At 36.3% G+C, this 27,900-nt stretch overlaps 1 protein-coding gene across 1 annotated transcript; it reads right to left on the bottom strand.

Annotated features, from left to right (window-relative positions):
• Window positions 1–5,812: 5,812 nt before the first annotated feature.
• Window positions 5,813–11,293, bottom strand: LOC121805934 (probable alkaline/neutral invertase D). The gene is made up of 6 exons (XM_042205987.1): window positions 11,167–11,293; window positions 8,612–8,825; window positions 7,621–8,074; window positions 7,117–7,548; window positions 6,358–6,916; window positions 5,813–6,272 (listed from the first exon to the last, which is right to left on the bottom strand). The coding sequence occupies exons 3-6, from the start codon at window positions 8,044–8,046 to the stop codon at window positions 5,977–5,979; spliced, it is 1,713 nt and encodes a 570-aa protein (XP_042061921.1). The 5' UTR covers window positions 8,047–8,074; window positions 8,612–8,825; window positions 11,167–11,293; the 3' UTR covers window positions 5,813–5,976.
• Window positions 11,294–27,900: the final 16,607 nt, after the last annotated feature.

Raw genomic sequence — 27,900 nt, 5'->3', positions numbered from 1 at the left:
ATAACTGGGTGTTTTTTTTTTATTTTTGCTAATAAGTTCTTATATAATTATCTATTTCTACATTAAGAATATGCCTTTTGATTAATTTTCTTAATATATTCATAACATCATTACTTGTTAGATTGTATTGATAAATTAATAATTTTATTTTCTATTAAAAGATCTTACCATTTATCTATTTTAGACAAATTTATTATAGTTAAATTCATAACTTTCACACGGATCACACGTTACAAGGTACTACTGTATCCTATAATAAATGACATATTTGAGTAATGATATGGAATTAGGGCACTCATAGTTGGGCGAATGATAGGCCGCTCGATGCCTCGGGCGCGCCATCGTCCGCCACTGTGGGTACGCGGACGATGGACGATGCGTCGTCCTCGCCCGATAGATAGTCCGCGGAGGAAGCGCGGACGATATGGCATCGTCCGCGCCATCGTCCGCCCACTGTGGGCGACGCGGACGATGCAACGCGTTTTTTTTTCGAATTTTGTCTATTTATTAAACCTCGTTTCTCATTCTATTTTTCATACGAATATTTCTCGCATCTCTCATTTCTCTCATCTCTCACAAACCAAAATGAACCACGACGACGAACGGAGTTCCTCGGAGGGCGGTAGTCCGACCTTGACTCAAGCCTTAAATGCAGCTGTTCAAGACGCAATGGCGGAATGCTTAGCCGAAATGCAGCGCAAGGAGGCGGAGGCGGAGGCGGCGGCTGCGGAGCAGATCCCCGGGACATGTTCGACGAGTACCTCCACGCCGGAGAGACAACAGGCCGCGAGTGCCTGAAGAGATTTGTAGGGGAGTTGTGGAGGCTTACAACGACACATATTTGCGAAAGCCGACTGCTGTAGATTGCCAAAGCCTGATGAAGATGCACGAGATGGCGCACGACTTTCCTGAGATGCGAGGGAGCATCGACTGTATGTACTAGGAGTGGAAGAATTGTCCGACGGCGTGGAGAGGCCAATTTACTAGTGGATACAAGGGCAGCCACCCGACGATGATCCTCGAAGCCGTCGCTGACCATCGGCTCTGGATCTGGCATGCGTACTTCGGTGTAGCCGGGTCGAACAACGACATCAACGTTCTCAACTCATCCACCCTCTTTACCGAGCAATGCAATGGCAACGGCCCGACCATCGAGTTCACGGCCAACAGGCGCCAATACCACATGGGGTACTACTTGGCCGATGGCATATACCCAAGGTGACCTGTTTTCCTGAAGACGATCAGCTGCCCAATCGGTGAGAAGAGAGTTTTATTTGCGCAAAAGCAGGAGGCGGCGCGGAAGGATGTGAAGCGGGCATTTGGTGTGCTCCGATCACGGTGGGCAATAGTGAAAGGGTCGGCGCGTCTTTGGTTCAAGGAAGTCCTCGCCGATGTCATGTATGCGTGCATTATCTTGCACAACATGATAGTCGAACATAAAGGTGGGAGCATCACCGATTGGACCGATGATGAAGGTGCATCTAGCTCCTCCAGCACGGCGACCGCGGCCCCCGCTTAAGGATTATCGACGGTCTTCAATGAGGTTCTATCTAGACAGGCCTAAATACGCAACCAACAAGACCATGCTCAGCTCATGAACGACATGATTGAAGAAGTGTGGGCCCGTAACCGTCGTCGCTGAGTTTGCGGATTTTTTTTAATTCGTATTGTAATGTATTAATTTTATAAATGAAATAAAGGTTTTTCCCAATTTTTGTATTTTTTAAATATTCAAATAAAAGAAAATGCTTAGGGCACCCCTTAGGGCTGCTTATAGGACGCCCCACTGCAGGTGAAAGGGTATGAGGATAAAATGCTGACGTGGCGGTGTATAGAGCGGGCTTTAGGGCGCGCCTTAGGGCGCCCCACTGCTGATGCCCTTATAGGAGATGAGTATTATTTTGTCTGTTGAGTGGAGAGAGAAAATAATATATTTATATTAATGTGAGAGGAAAAGTTTTTCAAAAAAGAAAATGTAACATATTTTATGAGACAAACCAGAAAGAAAAGCGTGACATTTATTATGAAACATATGAAGTATCAACTAAATGCATAAAGTGCCAAAACTATAAAATTTTAAACTCCGTAAGCCCATGAAGCATGATATGCACAAGAAATTCAATACCAAAAAGTATTTTTCTCAAAATTGAAATATTGCTATCGCTCTCATTGTTTTTACTGTGTTCCACAGGCTTTGCAATTGTATGCTTAAATTGATTTGTTTCTTCCTTGCATTTCTTAGGCCATCCGCAAAGTCGTCCCTTATCCGTCTCTTAAATTACTATTCATAGGTCTCACTGTACTTTTTTACTCCATCTCTTAACTAAGGGACGGAACCTGAAACCTCCGTCCCTTAAATTACTATTCATTCAATTTCATTTTTTATTTTTATTTCCAACCAAATTAAATTAATAAAAACACACTTCATTAAATAAAATAAACTTACAACATAAAATTCGTAAAAAAACATAATTTAATAATTTCCTACAAAATTAAAAATACATAATTTAATAATCTCATCCGCCAAATTTTGCCCAAAAATGTGCTCCATTAGATCATCTTGGAGTTGGGCGTGGGCGGAAGAGTCACGTGTCCTTGCCCGAATAGACAATCGTTCTTGTATAGACGGATGCACTCCACTGCGTGGCGGACTACTTGCGGTAGAGCTTTCGAGGGCTTCAGGGTCGAACCAATTTCCCGCCTCGGGTCCTTCGTCTTGGACAATCATGTTGTGCAAGATTATACATGATGTCGACCATGCTCTCCATGAACCACGTAAGAGTCGGGGCTTTGATAATGTTGAAGCGCGCTTGGAGAACCCCGAACACCCGCTCCACATCTTTCCGAGCAGTCTCCTACTTCTGCGCAAAAAGCGTCTGCTTTGCGTTCACAGGCCTGGTGCACGTCTTCACGAAGGTTGGCCACTTCGGGTAGATGCCATCGGCAAGATAGTACCCCATTTTATAGCGCCGGTTGTTAGCGGTGAAGTTGATGGCCGGCGCTTTACCATCCAAAACTTCGGCGAAGAGGTCGGATTGGTGGAGCACGTTTATGTCGTTGTTCGAGCCGGGGACCCCGAAGTACGCATGCCAGATCCAGAGCCGGTAGTCGGCAACGGCCTCGAGTATAACGGTGGGGTGGGTGCCTTTGTGGCCACTCGTGTACTACCCCCTCCACGCCACCGGGCAATTCTTCCATTGCCAGTGCATGCAATCGAGGCTGCCAAGCATCCCGCGGAATCCGTGCACTTCTTCGTGAAGGCAGAGCAGGAACTGGCAATCTGACGTGCTTGGCTTCCGGAGAAATTCGTCGGTGAAGGCTGCCCGGACGCCTTTGCAGAATTGGAGCAAGCACATTCTCCCAGTGCTTTCTCCAATGTGGAGGTATTCGTCGAACACATCTGCCGTTTGTCCAGTCGCAAGCTGACGGATTGCTGCAGTACATTTCTACAACGTCGTGTGGCTGGGACGGCCGACGACGTCGATCCTTTCTTGGAAGAACTCTTCCCGGGCCGCCAATGTATTTGCGATGTGGAGAAATAGCGGTCGCCGGATGCGGAAACGGCGACGGAAGTAGGTATCTCCCCACACCGGGTTATCGCTGAAGTAGTCGCGGACTAACCTTGCGGCGGCTTCCTCCCGGTTACGATGGATGTAAGTCCGGGAGCGTCTTTGGGGCGGCGCAGCTTCCTCCACTTCCTGGCGTCGATCTTCTTCAAGTGATTCTTCCATTATTCGACGCATTTGCTCATATGGATCCATTAGACCGATTAAATTTGGGGGAAGAATAAAAAAGATGGTTTGAGATGAAAATTGGAGAGGAAAGAGAGAGGATTTGAGAGGTTTAGATGTGTGTGAAATGAGGATGAAATATGAGTATTTATAGAGTAAAAAAATAAAAATAAAAAGAAAACGGTCGATTATTTATTTATTTTTTATTTAATTCAATTTTTTTAAAAAATGAATTATTGCATCAGCGTGACGAAACCCACTCGCGGGCCGGCGAGTGGGCGTCACGCATGGCCTGGGAGCGCGTGGCGAGACGTCTCGCGCTGCGCCTCGGCGTGACGAGCGTTCCGGCGGGATGGTGACGGGACGGGACGCTGCAAAGCGTCCCGCCACCGTTTCGTCACGAAGGAACGAAATTCGGGTCACCCGCGTAACGCGTTGAGGGTGGCCTTATCTTATTATTTTGTCCTAGAAAACAGCAGCTTGGTCCTATTCTTTCACTTTCAAACACCTATGTTTTGTCATTTATTTTCTAAAATACTAGTAGGAAAAATTAAAAAGATTTTGTACTAGTTATTTTTCAAAAATGGAGTATGTTATTTGAAGTTATACAATCCATGTTCTACTTTTGTTGCTTGTTTTTCTGTGTTGTATCATGTGAGTTTTTCTTCATTTTAGTTCGATTGGCAGGTTTCATATTTTCTTATGTATCTTCTGATTGTTATTTGTATTTCTCATTGAGCTTGTAGCTGTAACGACTTACATGAGATTATTCCTATAATTATTTATGCTCGTTTTTTTGTTTATATTCTAGATTTCTTACGCATTGCTAATAAGTTTCTTGTTATCCTTTTGGTTAGAGTTTTTTGTGACAAATACTTCATTTGTCCATGATTTATAATTTCATTTTGATTCGGGGTGAGTTTAAGAAATATGAAGGAATGTGAGTTAAAAAAGTTAATGCAAATGTTTAATAGAAATTCTACTTTTGTACTATTAGTTTTATGGAGAGTAGCTATAATTAATTAAGTGTATGATTCACTTAAAATGAATAAAAGTAAATAAGACCTTTAATTGCACACATACCAAAATATCAATATGGGACATTTTATCATGAATTCATGGATAATAGCGACTAAAAACAAGGCCAAGTGGACATGAACAAGGACCCCTTCTTTATCTCAAAACAGTTTTTCATCAGGATTGTTGATGTAATATCAGTCAAGAATGCTAAAACAAAGTGATGTAATAATAAAAAAATGTAATATGATGAGGTGAGAATCATCTAATTGTCTTCCAAGGACTCTAACTGATCATTGAACATTTCATCTCCTATCACGTGCAACCTCTTTAGACCCAAATTTTGAGGTAAGGTATAACTCATGATGAAGAAACTGAACCAATCAATGCTTCAAAACTGAAGCACACAGTGCCCAACTCATTTAACACAAGCCCTTCTTTGGCCCACCCTCTTCAAGCATACTACATCTCGCAGAACTGAGAGTAGGGACCAATAGAAGTAACTTAGAACATCTCCAATGGTTCTGAACAAGCCATAGGTCAGTCATAGGCTAGCCACAACTCTTCCTGCCACATCATCAGCACTTAAAAACTCCTCCTGCTACATCATCAGGACAAGCAACTGGACAAGCAATGGGCTAGCCACAATAAACAAAATTATAAAAAATAAATAATTACCAATCACACGAAATACAGAATTAAATTTACGACACAGATACGGGAAAATTCAATAATAACATTTAAATTTAAAAAAGGATATTAATTAAAAAAATTACATTAATTTAATTTTAAAAAATTAAATAAAAAACATAAAAAATCGGCTGGCCGATCGCTCGCCGATCGGGAGCCTGCAATGGCGGCCAGCCGATCGGTGAGCGCATTGGCCAGCGCCCGAAAATCGGCGTGCGCTCGCCGTTTTTCTCGCCGATTTGCCGCTCGCCGGCTGCAATGGTTCGGCGAGCGGACCGGCCAGCGCCGGGAATCGGCTAGCCGGTCCGCTCGCCGCCATTGTGGATGCTCTTATGTGTGTGTGAGTGAGAGAGACAGAGAGATGATTGGTAATAAATTGGTAGTGGATCCATGGCTTTGTATATAACATGTTCTCTTACGTACCCGAGACATGCCTAATTGTCTCAGAGTCACGCACAATTACATAACCGAACGGTTTGAATTTTCTTCTACCAAAAGTTTTTCATGTCGTTATTATATCTTCACATGAAGCCCTTATTCAACAGGTCCATGATGAGGACCTTCGAATAATGGGCTTCATTAGTTTATCCTCTTCGAGTGATATCATCCCTAACGTAGAAGGATCCTCTAACATCATTTTGGCCACAAGGTATCCAGCTATGGACCATGTTTGGTATTTCCTAGCTTGCTTGCCTATGTATCTTCCTAGTTTCCCATCATAGTACTCAGGCCAGCTATCCTTGAGCAGGCGACTCTCGGCTATGTCAATCGCCCGTCTCGCTATTTGTGGGCGTCCGGTTTTGATACACGCCGCCGTTAGCAACCATAAGAGAACTACAAAAGGGCAAACACCACAAGCATGAATTGTCATGAAACAATTATAAAAGATGAAAGCAATGGAGAGGAGTTATGGATAGACCTGGCCAAGAACCTCCATTATGATAACTCCATCTAGTGTTCTTGGGGTCACAGCCGGTGACGATCCGCCATTCGTGGCAGTCAAGTGCAGGGTAGCATATCTTGATAGGCATTTCTCCGACCAGCTCGTCCCACCTAGCTTCGAGGAGGTCCATGATGGCAGAAGATTGGTCAGGTGTGGCTAGAGACGACAAGATGGCGACACAATTACCCAAGGCAAACCATCTAAAGTCCATCCTCGCTGGGCTGACATTGCCAACGAAGTATCCACCTCTCCCCGGCATGAAATCAAACAGCCAATCTGGGATTGAATCCGGGATCACGTTGAACTTGTTCACAGCAGTGTGAGAGTACTCCTCTGTCTTGTACCGATATATGTCGTTCAGCTGCTGAAAATCCAGCCAGAAGTAGCTCCTCATGTGGAAGCTCAAGGCGTGCAGACGCCTCACTATCCTCTCGATGAAATCCCGCCCTTCCTCGTCGTGTTTGAGCATCACCAAAGCGGATCTCAGTGCCATGAAGAACAGTGCTTGGATTTCAATAGGGTAGCCGTATATACCCTAGTTCAACGAAGAACACTTACATATTAGATTGGAATAAGCATAAGCTTATTAAACAAACAACCCTGGCATTCTAAATGCATATTTTTTTTCAACATGATTTTGTTTATGGAACATTGTAATTTGCTCTACAATGAACAATCATATACAGAAGCAAGAACAATTAAAATAGAGCAAGCAAAGAGGTTACAGGTTGTCACCATTCTACGATCGATCATGGAGCAGCCATCAGCACAGAGTAAAGTCGGGAACGTATCAAATCCCTCCGAGAGGCACAATGTAAGAATAAGCTTCATCCCCCTTTGGCAGTCAGGCGTCTCAGCTAGAGACAGATCTCCCGTGGATTTTGTATACGCCCGGAGAAGGATAATCCACCAGAAACCAGAGTCAACGGGCGCCACTCTCCCAATGGCACTTTCACCAAAGTCAGCTGCTATTGTGTCCGTCTTCCTAACCGGATCATGAAGAACTTTGAAACTAGCCGGCATAGCACCCTCACCGAGTTTGAACCTATCTACCTTTTTCTCCCACCCTTGAAGCTGAAGTGTCTTCAACAAGAAGTTTTTCACAATATCCGGCTCCCCATTCATCAGAAATGCCATTGCACTTGGCACAAAATCACGAACAAATACCTAAATCCAATGCACCATCAGATCACATTATCAAAAAAACTACTCAATCTTAATGTTTATTCTGAGATTTACCTGATCATAGTTCAAGACCTCCTCGGAAGCATGATCACAAGCAGCAATTGTGCCGACTGGTTGGCCTCTGAAGTTCACCAAACACCGCCTTAGAGATTCCCACGCGTCAACAAAAATTGGATGTGGCTCGAAGGAGTTCCATTCACATGAACCCGGGCTATATGCTGATGCTCGTCCAGGTGAATACATGCACTCATAACCTTCCAAACATTTGCTTAAACCACTTGTTAACTCACTAAGTGACCTCTCATCATATGATCTCTGCCTTTCAGAATTCAATTTGGACTTAATCCTTAACTTGGATATATCGTAACCATCCATTTCAGCGAGTGAGCAATGAGAGTTGACATTGCTAAGACCACTCCGTTTCCAACCATCGCGCATTCCTCCCTTCGTACCATCCACATTACCCTTACCGCCATCCATGATGTGTTTTCTCAATACAAATTTTTCTCTGAGTTACAATAGAATATCAGTACCTACGTGAGCTAATATAGTTCATATGCTAAAAACGCCTAAAAAATACCACTCCCTGCACCAACTATTCTCAAGTTATTCTGAATAACCTAATCAAAAGAATGCAATCTTGCAAATAAAAATGATTGGATCACATAATCATTTTGAAAGTTTGGGGGAAAGGGTCACCAAATCTATTTTAAAAGATCCATCAACACGAACATCAGGAAACCAGACTACAAATTCCAATTTTTAGCAATCAAAATGTTACACCCTTATCAATCAATAATACCTAAAATTGGCCTAATCTGATTAGATTATGAAAATGAAGAACAATCGAATTCATAAGAAAAAGGTTGGAATACATTGCTAGAATTAAGAAAAAGCGATGGAAATCCTAAATCAGCTACAGGGAAAAGGATGGGAAGGTTAAAAATTTGTAATCGTATTATCAAAATGCAAATGCAAAACAGCTGAGAAATGAAACCAACAAAACATTATATATATACACTTATATATAGAAAGAGAGAGAGACCTTCAAGGCATATGGAAATGTCGGAACGAAAGAGATATTCAACGGAAAGAGAGAATATAGGGAGATTTGAGACAGTGGGAGAGATTGCTGGAGCATTATACCAACGATCAAAATGTGCAAACAGAGAAGAAAGGGAAAAAATGTGCATGCTGAAATAAGCTTCAATTTATAAACAAATCACCCCAACAAACCTCATATAGAGATAGAGGAGCACCTGCAAATGCACAACTGTTCCGAACCGCCGGTTCCGGTTCATGAATTGGCGGTTCACGGTTCATCATATGCATGAACCGGAACCGGCCCGCCAAAGGTCCCGGCGGTTCCGGTTCCGGTTCAAAAAACCGCCGGTTCACGAGGCGGTTCAAAATCGCCGGTTTTTGGCATGAACCGGCGGTTTAACCGAAAATTAAAAAAAAATACTTTTTATTTATAAAAATTGATTTTTATACTTAAAAATAATTTTTACAAATAAATGAATACAAGAAATTATAATAGCCCATAGATATTTGATGGGCTTGTGAATTTATGAAACCATTCTTGGTTGTTTCTCTTTTATAGAGACATCCTTGAATGTTTTATGTTTCACTTTTGATGTGGGACAAATTCATTCTTAGTTGTTTCTCTTTTATAGAAACATCATTGAATGTTTTATGTTTCACTTTCAATGTGAGACAAAATATGTTGAAGTATTTTCTTTTATAACTACATGTTTAGAGTATTCATTCATCTTTTTTCAATGTGGGATACAAAACTTTCTTTTATCTTCTACTTTTCTTCATGTTTTGTATAATATATATAAACAAAATTATTATTCAAATATATTCTTGATTGATAATAATAAAGAATTATTAAGAAATATGATTTATATATAGAAAATATTTATTTGTATAATAATTATTGTTAGGTTTATACAATTTGTATAAGAATTATTCTTTTAATGTGTATAATATTATTTATTAGTTAACATATACATAAATTTATAAACCTAAGCAAATCATTAATGATAAAGAACTAATGAATAATAGTTTATGTAATAATATTTGTTGTTAAATTATAATAATAGAAGATAGAGTATTAATATAGACGAAGAATGATGGACAATCTATAATATACTTATAATAAATAAAGACTTTTATCCCACATTAAAATAAAGAGTAACACATCCAAAATGTGTAACTATAAAAGAGAATAATTCAATATACTATCTTCTAAATTAAATAAAATCCAATATACTCTCATCCAAGTATTGGCATTTTAAAAATAAAATCCAACTTTAAGTATGGAGTATATTTTTTTGTCTTTTTAGTCTTTATTATGTATAAAATGTGCTTAAACAAATTTCAAACAATTAGGTGAAAATTACAATTTTATTGATAATAAATTTGAATAAGACTAAAAATTACAACTTATAATGAATATATTTTATTTACAAAAATTAATAAACACTACTTAAAGTTAAACCTTTTGATTTTTAAAATATCAATACTTAATATTGGACTTGAGCATTTAAATTGGAAGAGAGTGTATTGAATTATAGGGAAAACACTACTTGAATTATAGTGTATTGAATTATAGAGAGTGTATTTCAACTTATAATGAATATATTTTATTTACAAAAATTAATAAACACTACTTAATATTTTATTTATCATTAATGATTTGCTTATGTTTATAAATTTATGTATATGTTAACTAATAAATAATATTATACACATTGAAAGAAATTCTTAACCAAATTGTATAAACCTAACAATAATTATTATACAAATAAATATTTTCTATATACAAATCATATTTCTCAATAATTCTTTATTTTTATCAATCAAGAATATATTTGAATAATAATTTTGTTTATATATATCATACAAAACATGAAGAAAAGTAGAAGACAAAAGAAAGTTTTGTATCCCACATTGGAAAAAGATGAATGAATGCTCTAAACATGTAGTTATAAAAGAAAGTACTTCAACATATTTTGTCCAACATCGAAAGTGGAACATAAAACATTCAAGGATGTCTCTATAAAAGAGAAACAACCAAGAATGATTTTGTCTCACATCGAAAGTGGAACATAAAACATTCAAGGATGTCTCTATAAAAGAGAAACAACAAAAAATGAGTTTGTCCCACATCAAAAATGGAACATAAAATATTCAAGGATGTCTCTATAAAAGAGAAACAACCAAGAATGGTTTCATAAATTCGCAAGCCCATCAAATATATATGGGCTATTACGAATTTCTTGTATTCATTTGTTTGTAAAAATTGATTTTAAATATAAAAACAATTTTTATAAATAATTTTTTTTTAAAAAATTCGGTTGAACTGGTGGTTCAAACTGCCTAACCGCCGGTTCACGATTTCGCCGACCTTGAACCGGCGGTTTGAACCGTTGAACCGCCGGTTCACGATTCTCGCATCCTTCGACCCTGAACCGGCAACCCGTCGGACGGTTCAAACCGCCGGTTGCGGTCCCGGTTCCGGTTCATGAACCGGTGGGCCTGAACCGGCGCTTAACCGTCGGGCTGGTTCGGTTTGTGCACGCTTAGGAGCACCTATAAACTTGGAGGGTGTTTGGATATATATATAGAAATCTAATAATTTGGATGAATAAAATAAGTGAAAATGAAATCAAATATATTGTCAGAAAAGAAAAAAGAACTACAGCCATAATTTTGGAGAATTTCTTTGCTTCGTCTTTATGAAATTGATAAAATTGAAATTATGATGAATATTGTTAGTTAAGATAAATAAAGTTCAGTACTTAATCTAGGGTCTTGGGACAATTTTTGAGGCTTTCTCTTCGATGGCCATTTTCCTTACCTTACAGTCCACTCCTATAGAATCATTCTTGACTTACAAAGCTTAGTGTCACCTATAATAAAATTAATCTCCAATAATTTTACATTAATCTTGAGATGAATAGCTTAAATTTGAAATTAATGCATGTGACTCGGGTAAAAATTGTCTTGAATTTTAGGGATATTGGGGCCTAGAACCATAAACTTTGCACAAATTCAGCTATATCCCATGAACTTTGATAGTAGCATTGAATATCATCAACTTTACTATCAATGTTTATTTCCCAAAACTCAAAATTTTTGGACATACTTTGGTCCAACTTCGACAATAGTGAAATCTGCGTGGACATCATTTGAACAACCAAAATCATTAATTTATACCTAAACTTTACAATCAAGATTTCACACTCTAATTTTACAGGACAAAACTTTCACTCTCTAATACATGCAATCAGGATTTCACAATCTTATTTGCCTATCGATTTCGTCTCATTCCAATTATCTTTCATCGAATTAGTTCAGTTTCCATCAAATAAATTCCCGCAATCCATATTTCGTCTCAATCTCAACTGCACACTTGAACTTCTTCTTGTGTCATCATATCCAGATCCACCAATCTTTTCCATAGATTATCGTTGAATTAATTCCTCTAATCTGAACTTGGTTTTGCCATTTAATTAATTGAATTGTCAATTTAGTTTGTGAATTTTTTATTGTAGGAATTTATCGGCGCATGAAAGTCCAGAATGCCCCACAAGAAAAGGCCACACTGACTAGTAAAGAGGCAATGGATTAAAAGCCCACTTTCATTTCATTTAAATCCATAATTGGGCTAGGCTAAATATGACACCAAATCCTTCACAACTCATTTCATGTAATTTTGTTGTTTTCCATGAGGCCATCCACAATAGGAATAGCCCAACAATAGCCCAGCCATAGCCCAGCCACTGCCACATCAGCAGCACTAAAAATCCTCCTGTCACATCATCAAAACAAGCAAATAGCCCAGCAATAGCTCAGCCATAGCCTAGCCACTAATATCCACATCACTATTAACAAATATATACAAAATGAAATAATTAACAATCACACAATATGCGAAATTTAATTTACGAGACATATACGGGAAAAGTTTAATAATACTATTAAAATTTAAAAAAGTACAATAATTTAAAAAGTACATTAATTAAAAAAAAATACAATAATAAAAAAAGTACATAAGATAGAGAGAATACTCGTTAAAACAAGTGGTGCGAATGAAAATGACGAACAAAGCGCGTATATATAGTGTTTCGAAAAAAAAAATTTATTTTTTCGCGCTGGGCGATCCGGGCGCTGCAATAGCGCCGAACGGACCGCCCAGCGCACCGCCCAGCGCCACGCGACCGCCCAGCGCTGCGCGGTTTCTCTCTCCAATCGCCCGCTGGGCGGCTGCAATAGATCGCCCAGCGAACCGCCCAGCGCCGGCGCTCGGCTGGGCGGTCGCTGGGCGCCTATTGTGGATGGCCTGATTAGGGAATAAATAACTACTGTAAAACTTAGTAGTTGTTTACATGTTATAAATCCTTAAGTGTCTTAACACTACAGATAAATTTATTATAAACTTGGTCCATCTAGAAAAACATAATTTCATTGTTAGTTTGTATAAAACAAATTTGTTAAACATACACCTTATTTTGTCGCAGGCCCGTGCCTTGGCCCGTGCGGCCTGTGCGACCGCACAGAGCCCCCAATTTTCAGGGGCGTCTGAAATATTTCAGCCCATATACATGTATTCCTATTTTTTCAGTCCAACAAAGCTATTTCTCTTGTATAGCAACATGGCTGCTTTCCCAATGCAACTATTGCATAAAGAGTTCTGTTAACTATTCCTGTCACTGTTGCATCGGCAGAACGAAGCTTTTCTAAATTGAAGCTATTGAAGTCATATTTGCGTTCTACAATGACACAAGATAGACTGAATGATTTGGCCATAATCGCACTCGAGAGTGAGATGCTGGAGAAGATTGCATATGAGAACATCGTCGAAGATTTTTGCACAGGGCCTCTGATTTTGTCGGGACGGCCCTGTTTTGTCGTCAAATCAGTAAAAAAAATAAGCATATATCCATGCACCTACTAATATGAACAAAGTGACATATCAATTTAACTTGTCATTTTCATACTAGTACTACTTTTTTACCACATTATTTGAAGGAAACATAACATAACCGTCAAATCCATATTTGATATTTCCATTATCTGACTAAATTGTCCCTGTCGCATTTTTTTTTGCTTTGCATTCATTAAACTATAATATTATATTTTAGTTTAAATCAATATATCCACTGTATCATATACTGATAAACATGTGACTTATATTGATTAAATAAAATATGACACTGAGCCAAGAAATTTGTATCCACTGTATTTTTTAAGTTACAAAGAAAATAGATAAATGGAGCTTTGATCTTTAAGTAATTTGTAGAATTAATTAGGGCTGGGGAGAAATACCGATATACCGGCCTTATCGTACCGAAAAAATATCGAAAATACCAAACTCTTGGTATACCTTAATTTTCGGTACGGTATGATACCTTACCGAAAGATTCCGGTAAGGTAACGGTATAAATTTTCAAATACCGCGGTATACCGCAGCATACCGAAATTCGGTATATACAGTAAATTAAGGTATATACCGTAAAAATATAAATACAATTATATATAAAATATATTTTATATATTTTTTTGTATTATAAAATCTATTGTGCAATATAAATATAATTATGAATAAAATATATTCAATATATTTTTTAAATTATAAAATATAAATAATATTCTAAAAACTCAAATTTTCTATTTTAATTGATGTTGAAAGTCAAGTATACCGCAAAAGTAAGGTATACCGAACTTCGGTACGGTATCGGTATTGAAATTCGCCATATCAAAAGGTATACCGAAGTTCGATATACCGAAAACTTTGGTAAGGTAAATGTATGACTTTTTCGCATACCGTATTTACGGTAAAGTATACGGTATGGTGGTTTCAATAAGGTATACCGTACCTACACACCCTAGAATTAATTACATCAATATAATATTGAACTATTAAGATCAAATAAATGTGTAAAACTAAACAAAATCTGTAGCATAAACAATTCTATATGCTTTCCTTACACTACAAAAAAAGGTTGCGCACATAAGAAACTTGACATAATTTTCGGTGAAATTGTTTGTTAGTTATTACTAATTTCTCTAGAAGATTATTGTTTGTTAGTTGGTAATGAAATGAATGATCACTTCTTTACCTCAACTCGTCCTTATTTTCATAAAAAATTTCAACAAATTTTGAGTCAATTCATTCATTCATTTACAAGATGGAGAATTGCTCGTCAACTCGCTTCAATACACTGACTAGCTAGTCAATAATAATTTATCACATACGTACGTACATACGTACATACACACACCAATTAGAGAAGTTAATCTCTTATTAGCTAAGGACTACTTCCATACGACGAGACTCTTCTACGTTATTTTACTTGGACAAAACTTGGACGAGGGCTCGGAATGATGCCTCGTCACATGGAAGAGTGAGACCACTCGTGTGATCAAATCCATACTCCTCCGCGGCCTTATCAAGAAGCTGTTTAAACCGTGGATTTTTCAAGAAAGAGATGGGAAGAACGAATCTTGACATTTCTTTGCCCACATACACCACAAAATGCCCTTTTGGTGCAATTCTCTTACCTTCAATTTCTACTCTTGCTTGCATTTTATTGAAATTATTGGTTAGATATAGAAATTGGGTAAGAGAATTTTGGAGGGCCTTTTTCAAAGTGAATAAAAATGGATGGATGTTGTTGTTTATATAGGGCTTGAAAAGTGTGCCATATATCTAGGTTCATGCACATTGCATATTGTTATTTGATGCTTGATAATTTCATGGGATTTTTGTAGGCTTGAAATTTATTATATTTTCAATGATGTATTCAGCATAAAGCGTCATGAACTTTTTGATGATTCACTCTATGTTTGTCACAAATATTGTTGGTAATATAGAATGAGTTTATGTAGTAACTATTCCAATTTTGGTCTCATTTCAATAGAAGGAACATGCATAAAAATATTGTACTATAGTCATACTACTTTAATACTCATACATGAGAAATGTATACAAGAACTAACTATTTATGCAGATTGATGATGATAATTAGTTAAAATAATAAGAAAAGATTAATTATTTGAACCACCCTCTATCACAATATATATAGCATTGCAAATTGGGAAAAGGATAATATATAAGAAGGTAAATTTAATGTTATCCTAAATGGAGTTCGCCATTCCCAATACTAAAAAATGAAAATGTACAAATGACCTCCACTAATAAAAAAACATATATAATTGTCTCCCAACTCCAAGAAAGATATTCAATATCTTCATATAATCATATGATAAAAACCCAAAATTTCTAACATGAACTATTTAACCCTTAAATCATAAAAACCCAAATTTCTAACATGGAGTATTTGACCCTTAATTTGATCACCATATATCGTGAAGGAACTCTAAATTATCTGAGGATGGATAATCTCTTCGTTCGTTCAATCACGAAGATCTATAATTGATGCAACACCTCCTCGCTCCATGTGTGAATCATGGATTCAAATCTTATTAAAAAATTATAATTTTTACGATAATCAAGCTCTATATGTCTCGCCCGACTGATCAAGTCATCTTGATCTTGATAATTGTAGAATATATACATGTATGCATGAGGTCATAACATTTATCCAACTGCAAACCATCATGAATGGCACGTTCCACATCCTTCCAAAATCATTCATTAAAGAGAATCAAGTTAGAGGTCAATATATTATACTACACACGATCTCAACAATAACTGAAAAACCCACATTTTGGATTGGTGTGCATGAAATCTTGCAAGTGTTCGTGCAGCCCATGTCAAGGCAAGATAAGAAGATAATGCAAAAATGTAATGATTTGATCATATTGTGGTACATGTACCATGTATACATTGTGGTCGTACCATTGGAATTGGATTTTAGCATTTTAGGTATATAGGGTTTCAGCAGTTGGCACATGGAAATCACTCTGCACAATTGAGTTTGCTTCTTGCCATTCCTCACTCAGACAATCATAACTAACTACACATGGATACAATCATTGTACCATGTCTTGTCTTTTTATATATCACCTGCATGTATCTAGTTGTTCTCAATTTTCTCCTTCATTTTCTTAGGCTAGTGATCGAGGGCAAGGCAGGAGCTATCAAGTTGTATCAGGGGTGAAAAATATAAACATACAAATAAATGAATAAATATAAAATATAACAAAATATAATGTATAATGTATAATGTCGATACATGGAATAAAGTATATTGGACTGGAATTAGACCATTACAACTGTTCGGGACGAGTTCTAGTAACCCGATTCAAAATTCTTTCACCTTCAATCTAACAAAATACTCCATATCTTTCTTAATGTAGGCAACCAAACAACTCATCCAAGACTCTGATCACATCTTATTACGACTACGGCTTCTCACGTTTTCATAGCTGAAAAAAAATCTCTTCCTTGATGCAGTTGCAACTGATAATATACTAACACTAACTTCATGAGCAAATAAACCAATCGGTACATAATATATTTTTCTTGTAGCAACCCACCCTCTTAGAAAGAACTATGATACTTTCTAGATTTGAGCACTGTCCATGTGATCTTATATCACATATGTAAGTCTTGAGTTGTTTGTCAATTAAAATCAATCTCAAGGAACTTGTAAGGATAACAAAAAAATTCTATCAGTTTAGACTTATTAAAAGCAACAAAAGAATCATTTGAGCTTAAGCCAGTCTGACAGAAAAACAAATTTGTGTTAATCTCATCGAAGTGTTAGCTAGTCTGACGGAAAAACAAATTTGTGTTAATCTCATCGAAGTGTCTGATAAGTTCTGTAAGTTGTCAATCGATCACACCGTTAAAAAACTAAAATAAAAAATAACTCAAAATGTCAAAAATTCCCATTTCCTTGAAGGTTGTCCCGAATTTTTTCATTCATATTTATGATATCAATATCATTTTCCCTATAAAATATAGTTACTTCGCTTACCAGAGACTCCATTCCTTTATCATGCATATCTTGTAGATGTTGTTTTGTTACTTTAACAAAGGTTATGACATTAACAATGTTTCACCACTTTCACATACAATAGAACCATATTTCTTAATGGTATGTATAACTTCGATAACCGAAGAGAACATAATCAATCAATTTCTCAATGACCTATAGTAAGACCCTCAGAGCATCCACAACGGCGAGCTGCAGCTCGTCCGTCCGTCTGTGCCAGCGGCACGGAGACGCTGTCCGGCGCTGCTCGATGCATCGAGCACGTCCGTGCTAGCGAGCAGGCGACGTGGCAGGCGGTGATTGGCCAACGGCAATTTGATTTTTTTTTAAAAAAAATCAGTTTTTAATTAAAAAAACTGATTAAAAATAAAAATAAAAATTTCCCACTCCCCAAAAAAGTATATCCGTTTTCTACCCACTTTTAATTTATTTTTCAATTTTTTCCCCCAAAAATACATATTTTCATCTATAAATACTCCAACTTTCACACCCAAAAATTCACACCACACTACACAATTCTCATCTACATTCTCTCATTTCCATTCTCATCTACATTCTCTCATTTCCATTCTCAATCTTTCTTCCACTCCTACAACATAACAATGTCCGGCCACGGCGATCACCCCCCGGGCTCCCACGGTTGGAACCCCGATTGGTTCGGTTCACAACCGTTTCCTAGTCCGGAAACTGAATATTCGGCCCCTCCTCAAACCCAAAGTTCGGGAGTTCGGGGTGGCTACCGGCCTTACCCGATCGACGACCAAGATGCCTCCGAAGGGCAATACAGGTGGACACCCGAGCCTAGAGCGAGGTCGAGCGGCCCCTCCCAAACTCCGACTCCTCCTACTCGTGGTGTCCGCACATCGTACGCTCCGGCGGAGATGGAGCAATTGTTCAAGGCGTTCTTGTCAATCTCCGAAGATCCGGAGGTTAGCACGAACCAATCCGGCGATCATTATTGGTGGCGCATCTGTCGCCGGTACAATGAAAATCGGCCGGCGGGAACAATCGAGCGCAACAAGAGTATGGTGCGCAACGCCATATACAGAGCCAACGAAGAAATCTAAAAGTTCCAGGGGTATTACCTCCAGGAAGAGCGGTCGGCGGGGAGCGGCCGGAGCGAGGTCGACATCATCAGTTCCGCCTTGTCGACCTACCAATCCATGAACTACAAGCCGTTCAACCTCAACATTTGGTAGGAGACGCGGTCACATCTGAAGTATAGGGGAGGCGTAACATCCTCCTCTAGCGGCTCCTCCAAACGGTCAAGGTCAGTATCCCTATCCGACGCCGGTTCCGAAGACGTGGCTAGCCAACTTGCCGGAGCTAACTTGGGTAGCCCCGACGCCGGCCCGAGCTGTTCCCAACGCCGACCGCAAGGAAGGAAAAAGGCGGCGGCCAACCACCGTCGCGCCGCGACTCCATCCGGCGATGTTCCCGAACCAGCTCCCGTTCCCGTTCCCGTTCCCTATGCGCCACCTCCACCCCCACCAACTCGTTGTGGGGGATTTTGGCCGAACTCAATATGACCGATAGGTCCGCGCAACTTTGATCGCATGAGGCCATGATATTGGGCCTCCAAAAATAATTGGGGGCAGTGCCGCCGGATGAATAGTCTTCCACGTGGGTATTTTTAGCCTTTAATAATGTAATTTTTTATTTTTAGGAGTTTAATTATGTAATTTTTAATTTGTAGGAGTTTGATTATGTAATTTTTAATTTTTAGGATTTTAATTATGTAATTTATATTTTTTAAGATTTTAATTATGTAATTTTTAATTTTTAATGTATTTTGTAATATTATTACGGGTATTTTTAATGTATTTTAATATTGCGGAAATATTTTTATTTAAATTGAATAATGGAATGGTGGGACCCTTGTGCTCGTCCTTGCGGAAGAGCACGAATGTGAGTGTTGTGCTCCTGCCTAAGAGCAGGCAGAAAAAGTGGGGCTGGACCCACATCCGTGCTCGTTGGCAAGAGCACGGTTGTGGATGCTCTCAGTGTGTATCACCGGCTCTTTGGAAGCTCTATTGATTGGAACCTTTGCCCATTGAGAGTTCACCACTTTCAAATGCACTTAGAAGTCTGTCTAATTGTTCTCTTAAAATAGATCTATGTATTTACACGAAGCTCCAACAATGTCACAATATTTTGTGCATCCAAAGTAAACATATTTCTAAATAAATGGTAGCGCTCGTATGTTAGATAAAACAATACTAAAATACATTAAAGGATAAGCTAAAATAGATTTTATCTAAAGTAAATTAATCACATGGATGGAGATAGAATGAATCATAATGAGACAATGTAATCTTTGCACTATGAAAATGACCGAAATATATTATTATGGGCTAACTTCAGAAAAAAAAATGTAATCTACTAAAAGATAAAATAAATATGTTATCTAATTATTAGGAATAGTGGAAATTGAACAAGCCTATAGTAAATAGAAAAGACAAAATACAATAATTTGCTAAAATCCAATAACTGGTCGATCTCCACTTTCCACCATGTGGTGTGTTGTATTTGAATTCAATGTTACATATTTTAGAGTTTTTTTAAAAAAAATATCCAAGCTAGTATTCTTTACAAATAAGATTGCTTTTGTCAATGACTTGCTACTGTCATAAAAAATGACTACTAAAATAACATTATTTTATAATTTAGGAGTATATTACATTTATTAAAGGATTTACATAATCAATCGCTAAAAAAATTGAGATCTTAATTTAGGTCGTAATTCATGAGTTATTTGAACAATTCAAAAAATTTAGATTATTGTGATTAGAAATTTCTTATCCAATAAAATTTTAGTTCAGTTAGCATGCACTCGATTATCTCCAAATTAACCTAAGTAGGGTTTAACCGATGAGTTGCTCCTAAGTACAACTATTTACTACTAATATTTTGCACAATATTTGGCAACTTATTCAACACTTGAATGATGATTTTATTAAATTGAATAATTATAAAAATAAAATTAAATTAACTATCTAATTTATTTAATGTATATATATATATATATATATATATATTGATTTTTTTATAAATATAATAAATGATAAATGAATAAAAAATCAAGTCAGCTATAAGAACTATTTTAAATTTTGATGCATGTTTTTTTATCGTAATATATGTATGTTTCATTTCAATTTTTATATATATTTGATTAATTTCTTTAACATGTCAAGATCCGTCATATAATCTTTTCATTTAACAAATCAAAATTTATCAAATACTATAATTCTAAATAAATATAATATTTTTGTTGGAAACATGTGGAAAATGTAGGAGGCCTTTGATGTGTCCAAGGCCTATGGCCTTTCATCTTAGGTAACCCCCAAATATATAAAGAGATAACTTGATTGCATGGCCTTTCAAGTGCTTTCTCTAGCCTATAAATAGGCTTGATCTTAGAGTGGAAGGACACACCAACAAATCATTCTATCTTCTCTCTAGCTCAAGCATTCTAGTGTGCACATTAGGAGCATTGCATTGCTCGGTTCTCGCCTCCAATTCAAGTTCGCCGGTGCCTACGAGTTTGAGGTGCTTCAACTCGGTAGGAGGAAAGTCGTTTCATCTTTGGAGACGTTGCGCCAATCCGTTAGCACTAGCCAGGGCATATCTCGTCTTGCGGAGAGAGGGATACATCGACTCAACTTAAAGAAGACTATAGTTTGCATCTTGTTCCTTTTATTGTATTTACTTTGTTTTATTTACCTTCTAGTTTTTAGTTCTTTTGTAATAGCAAGAGTTTGCCCGTGTAAAAGGCTACAATATTTCCAACAATTTTTATGTACTTAATTGTGCATATGTGTTTGAGTTTATGTTGCCATATAGTTTATACAATATTTTTTTATATATGTTTATATTTTATAAACGTAAAATTCTTAAAATTAAAACATAAATTAATTTAATATTTAGCTTTTAGACGATTAATCCAATAGGCTAATCTGAATCTAATCATTTAGAATTATGATATGAAAATTTATAATATGATAAAATTACTTTAACAAAGGTCATGACATTCAAAATTCATCTACAATAGAACCATAAAGAAGAGAATGATAAAATTAATTAATTCTTCATTAGTACATCTGCTAAAATATTCCCACATATTTATAATACTCTTATGTTGGACACAAAAAGATATACTAAAATTAGGGGTGAGAAATTATATCGAAATATCGAAATACCGGACTTACCGTATCGGAAAAATACCGAAAATACCGATTTTTCGGTATACCGCAGTTTCCGGTACGGTATGATACCGTACCGCAGTGTTTCGGTACGGTAACAGTATCAATTTTTCTATACCGCGGTATACCGAATCCACGGTATACCGAATCTTCGGTATATATCGAAAATTCGGTATACCGATAGATTATATATATATATATATTAAATATGTTATAATATATATTATATTAAAAAAAATTAAAAAATAGAATTCTCTAAAATTTAAAAAAATTTAAATGTAATATTTTGGATATGTATTATATTAAATTTAAAAAAATGTATATTACATTTATATATATATTATATTAAATAAAATTTTAAAAAATTTAAATGTAAAATATATATTACATTTATATATATATATATATATATATATATATATTACATTTATAAATATTTTGGATACAATAGGTTTTTTTCGGTATACCGTTACCATACCGCATACCGTAATTCGGTATACCGTTACCATACCACATACCGTTATTACGGTATGGTAACGGTATCAAAAATTATCATACCGAATTTCCGGTATACCGGAAATTCGGTACGGTATCGGTATGGAATTTTGACATACCGTAATTTCTGGTACGGTATGCGGTATGGCACGGTCGGGTATACTGTACCGACCCACCCCTAGCTAAAACAAAAGAAATAATCAAATTTTAACAAACACCTAAATCAAATCAAATTTAATCTTTATTACTAAGGAAATAAATCATAAAGACACTAGTACTAATATATAAATAATTAACTTAATTTATACTTAAAATATATGAATATATCTGTATCATGATTTTAAAAAAAACCGTACTAAGAACAAGAGAAACTCTAGATAGTATTAGTATAGTAGTATTTCTCTTCTAACAATTTATGCACCTTCGAGTTTTTATGACAATGATGATTGGATGAGATTCAATTATGCACCATTGTTTCATGCATACTCTCTCCGTTCTCAAAAAATATGCACTCTTTCTTTTTTTAGTTTATCCAATAAAAATATATTTTTTAAATTTGAAAATTATTTTCTCTGAAGTGACTTATTTTCATCTAACAATATTTCATTTACCTTTTCATTCTATCTTTCTTACTTTACTAAATGTGCATAAATATTCATGCTCAACCAAGAATGCATACTCTCGTGGAATGGTGGGAGTACTATTCTTATTTTTACTTTATTACTTACTACATCCGTCCCACAATAAGTGTCACATTTTGTCATTTCGGTCCGTCTCACAATAAGAGTCTGAAGAGAGGGTTTTTGCACATGTGTCGTGTGCACGTTGTCCCTCCTTTCAACAAGATTTATAATTTTCCCACTAATGCAACAAATCTTACTAAGTATAAGCGGCAAGAGTGGGGTCGAACCATAGGGACTAGGGACCTACTCGAGATTGTTTCTACGACACAATTGGAAAAGAGGTCGGCTGCTGCCACGCATTCATTGAGTGGGTTAAGACTCTAATCTACTTGACCTGGGGAATTAAACTGGACTCTATCTAATTGACCTAGCGGATGGGAAAAGTACGGACACTTGCATGACTACCAAAATCAAGGCAACTTGTAAACTGGAGTTAAACTAACTAGAACACTTGTAACTGAAGGAACATGCTGAAACATTCACAAAATAGGCAGACAAAGATGGAAAAGCAAGTGGGGACCATTTTTCCTAAACTGGCTGGGGCTAGCAGAAAAGCTGTGAAAAGCAAAAAGTAAAAGCAAAAGCAAAAAACATATATGATTTTCTAACTAACTTCTACTTCATCTTCTCCAAACAACCAAGTAAAAATAGAACATGGAATGGAGCTTCAACACCATTGACAAAATAAAACAGAGCATGCGTCAAAACGAGACTTAAACACGAAATTCAAGCTAGAGTTACCAGATCTACTCTCACGGGTCAAGCAGAAAGCGGAATAAACACAGATTAACCTTACATGCATCACATAAACTAACAGATCTCAGAAATCGAGCACGTGAACAACTAGATTTCAACCTCTAAACTACTGGAAATCATGTAAACAACATGGATCTAAACATCTAAGCCACAAATTGCGAAAAACATCTAAGAAACCTGAGTAAATAACATCATCATTATTATTTTTTATTTTTCATTTTTTCTCCTATAAATATCCCTTATTCCCCTCATTATTTTCACACCACTCCAATCTCCACTCTTCTAAATTTTTCTCTATTCCACTTTCAAAAAATGGATAATGACGATTATCAACACGTGTAGGATGAGGTGTTAGATTCTCTGGTTGAAGAGGTGCAGCGGCAAGCTGATGAGGAAGCGGAGCGAGAGGCGGCACTACAGGCTGATTTGGCTGAAGAGATCTGGGCACATAGGGGAGGGGGCACATCCGGCGTTTGATGCGGTGTTGTCTTTGTGATGTCGATAATTTTCGTTGTATAATTTTCATCTTTTTATAATACTCTCTCCGTCCCCAAAGAGTATGAACTATTTCCTTTTTCGTCCGTCCCTAAAGAGTATGAACTTTCTAATTTTGAAAAATTCAAACAACATACTACCCCTACACATCATTTTATTTACAACTTATATCATCACCATTAACACTTATACCTTTATAATAATGTGGACACCACTCTCCACTAATATTATTTCCATTACACTTTCTCTCTCTCTTTCTTACTTTCCCCCTTAATCTCTTAAAATCCGTGCCGAACCCAAAGTTCATACTCTTTGGGGACGGAGGGAGTACAACGGAGATTTGGTTTTAAATTTTTTAATTAAATTATGTGTTTCTTCTAATTATTATCGTCCGATAATTTTTATTAGATTGAAAAAAATATAATAACAATTAATAAAATAATGTGATTTGTGGCCGTGGACAAGTTCACTATTGGACTGGACAACTTTTTGTGGCTTGCCACCAGCCATGTCCACTCTATTGTGGACATTCTTAAACCCGTGGCGGAAAGAAATGTGACTTCTATTTACGAACGGAGTGAGTAATTGTTTGTACTGATACAGGGGATCCAAACCCAAATGCAGTGTTTTAAAAACCGGACCGGACGGTTCGACCGGTCCAACCGCGAACCGACAAGCAATCCGGTCCGGTTCACCTCTTTAAACCAGTAGTATGTTGAACCGCTGCGAACCGTTTGAACCGGTCCAACCGGAAACTGGTTTTTACTATTAAATGTCAAAAATTTTAAAATTTGTTACTTGGAGGGTTTGAACTCAAGAGTCCCTTTAAGAAGACCAACATTTCTACTACTCCACCACGTGAACTTTGGGTGGTATTGTAAACATTATATATTCTTATAAATTAAACATGTTTTTTTATCTACAAAAATTTATAATTCTCGTAACTTTATATTTCCTTTTAAATATACAATAGTATTTAATTATAGACTAATTCTTGATATTAATAAAGAGTTTATTTTTTTTACCAAAACTAACTAACAATTCATGTTTTAATTATATATACATGATAACTGATACTATAATCTTTATCTATTTTTATATAAAAATATTAACTTTTATCTACACTAATTATATACTCCATTTACTAAAAAAATTTAATTATATTTTATCATTCATTATATTTTATATTTTTATATTTTATAATTTCACATATATAACTAATTTTATAGTTAACATTTAATGTTATTTTTGATATATATGTAATTAGATTTTTGATCAAAACAAGTATCACTTTAAATCAAGAAATGAAGGCCAAATTTAGACTATAGGATTGGATATTTTAATCTTGAGATGGAAAGATCTAACGACTCAATTATTTTCGCAAGTCATATTTATTTATTCCCTTATAATACCAAAAGGTTAATATTGTCATTCAAGTTCATTAGATTGTTATTCCAATCCCTATAATCATGTACGTCTATCTTTTTTCCATTCTCATTTTCCTTGCGTGACTGATTGGGGAGTTAATAATCATTTTCTTCAACTCCTACCATTTTTACATCTTCTTCAACAGATCTCGTGTGTGTTGATAATATTATTCTACAATCTGTCGCCACTTTTTTTCATCGGTAATTTGTGTTTATATCAGTTTTTCATCTTCTAATTAATTTCATCAGTCGGTATTCATTGTTTTATATGTAAATTAAGTTTTGTAACTTTTTTCACGATTTGTTATCAATCTATGGTGGGTTTTTTTGTGCTTTAGGTCAAACGCACCGTTTCTCCACAAATGGAAACCGTAGCAGATCCTTCTTCCCTTGAAGACAATCAGTCAATCTCCGATGACGTGCTTGAAAGCACAGGTTCTGTTGTGAAATTTAAAGAGAAAGAAAAGCGGAGATCTAGAAGATATTCTGAAGTTTGAACTCAATTCAGTTTAATTTTCATTTTGTACGCCATTTACTTGCATTGTCCGTTTGCTTGATATGAACAGTTATTGTTTGCTTTTTTAGCTATGACCGGTTGATCAGAGTTGTATGACATACATTACCCCTGATTGTACTCATTTTGATCAGATTTGTATGATGCATTTTGGCACTCTATAATATTATATAATGACCCGAATATTTGATTATTATGACACAAATTACCCATAAGATGAAATGGTATAGTAATTTTGTTGTTATTGTTAAAATGACTCAATGTTCCATTTAGTATGACGTATCTAAAACCTGGACGTATTCCGTTGTACGAAATTCAATCAGTCCATATGTAGATAACAATATTTTGAAATGACCCAAATATACACTTAGTATGACACAAAGTGTAAACATTATGTCATGGTTTGATATTTCGACCATACAAATCAAGGGGATTGCAATACCCTTAAAGGCCTTAAAACGATTCGATTTTTAGTCAAACGACTGATGTACTATTCAATATTTGCACTACACCCAAAACATTGTTTACGTAATTTCAAAGTAGGATTTGATGTACACAAAACTCGACATGAATACAAAATCATACATAGAGTATGTTTATGTCATTGTAAGTGTAGTTTTCCGTCATGTTAATATTGGATGATCCAAAATGAAAAGGGCTTGTTTAGGTCATAGTTAGTGTATTTTTCGGTCATTTTAAGAATGACCTTCTTGTCGACGGTCATAGATGCATTCTCCCGTTTCATTCGAACTCCTCTCAGTTGCTGGATCTGTTGTTTTAGAAGGAAAACGCCAACAGGAAAGGTGTGTCAAACGAAAATTCAACTGTAATCTCAAACAATATGAACAGATATTTTAAACAAAATACTTTTTATTGCGGTTGGTGCGGTAGCTTCTTCTTCACATCAATCCTTATATATACTACTTAACAGCATACCAAAACAAGATAAATTTGCGTTAGTTTCGATTGCACATTCTGGAAGTCTAATGAATTAGAACACTAACTAACCTTTTCTCCATACTTCGATGTTCCGACCGAACGAGTGTTCACCATTGTCGGTGAGAGGATTGTTGTTGATTTGAGTAGCGATGTAGACTAGATAGGGTTTTTGGACGCCGATTTGTGTTTTGTTGGAATGGTGGATTTGGGGGGATTGGATCGAATTCTGCTTGATTTGGGGAATAAATAACTGAAATTTTATTCTCTCTCACTTAATAAATGTCATTGGAAACAAAACCACATTGTAGAGTGTGTGTAGTTTAGTAATCCTATTAAATCCGCCCATATGAAACAGTTCCACTAATTTGATTTGCCGAAAATACCCTTCACGTGATGCAAATTGATCTTACTATGACACAAATTTCTCAGAATATAAAACAGATCGTGGCCATTCATTTACAGATCTGACAACCGATTTTTGGGCTGTATTTTGGTACTTAAGGCACTTATTTAGATTGATTAAAACCCTATGTAATTATATTTCATCATTGCAAAATAACATATTTTATATATTATATATTTATATTAGTAAAACGGTTCGACCAGTAATTAAACCAGTCCGATCGGTTGAACCATGAACAAGTAGCTTTGCTGGTTCACTCACCGGTCCGATTTTTAAAACATTGCCCAAATGAGGAAATTCTGACGGTCTGACAGTAAGTATTATTCCGCACTCCAGTATCAAAGGGAATTATGCATTGAATTCTGAACTTAATTAGTTTCAATAAGAAATACTAAGCATTAAAGAGAATTATTTCAAAAAAAGCAAAGGAAAGGCAAATTATT

The sequence above is a fragment of the Salvia splendens genome, chromosome 5 (genome assembly GCF_004379255.2).
Source record: "Salvia splendens isolate huo1 chromosome 5, SspV2, whole genome shotgun sequence".
Classification (NCBI taxonomy): domain Eukaryota; kingdom Viridiplantae; phylum Streptophyta; class Magnoliopsida; order Lamiales; family Lamiaceae; genus Salvia; species Salvia splendens.
Note: the sequence above shows the minus strand (reverse complement) of the source record. Positions and strands in the feature narration are given on the sequence as shown.

Coding starts and splice junctions, on each gene's coding strand:
- LOC121805934 (XM_042205987.1), bottom strand. CDS start 8,046: ATGGATGGCGGTAAGGGTAATGTGGATGGTACGAAGGGAGGAATGCGC. Junction 7,549..7,620: donor AGGTCTTGAACTATGATCAG/GTAAATCTCAGA, acceptor CATTGGATTTAG/GTATTTGTTCGTGATTTTGT. Junction 6,273..6,357: donor TAATGGAGGTTCTTGGCCAG/GTCTATCCATAA, acceptor GCCCTTTTGTAG/TTCTCTTATGGTTGCTAACG.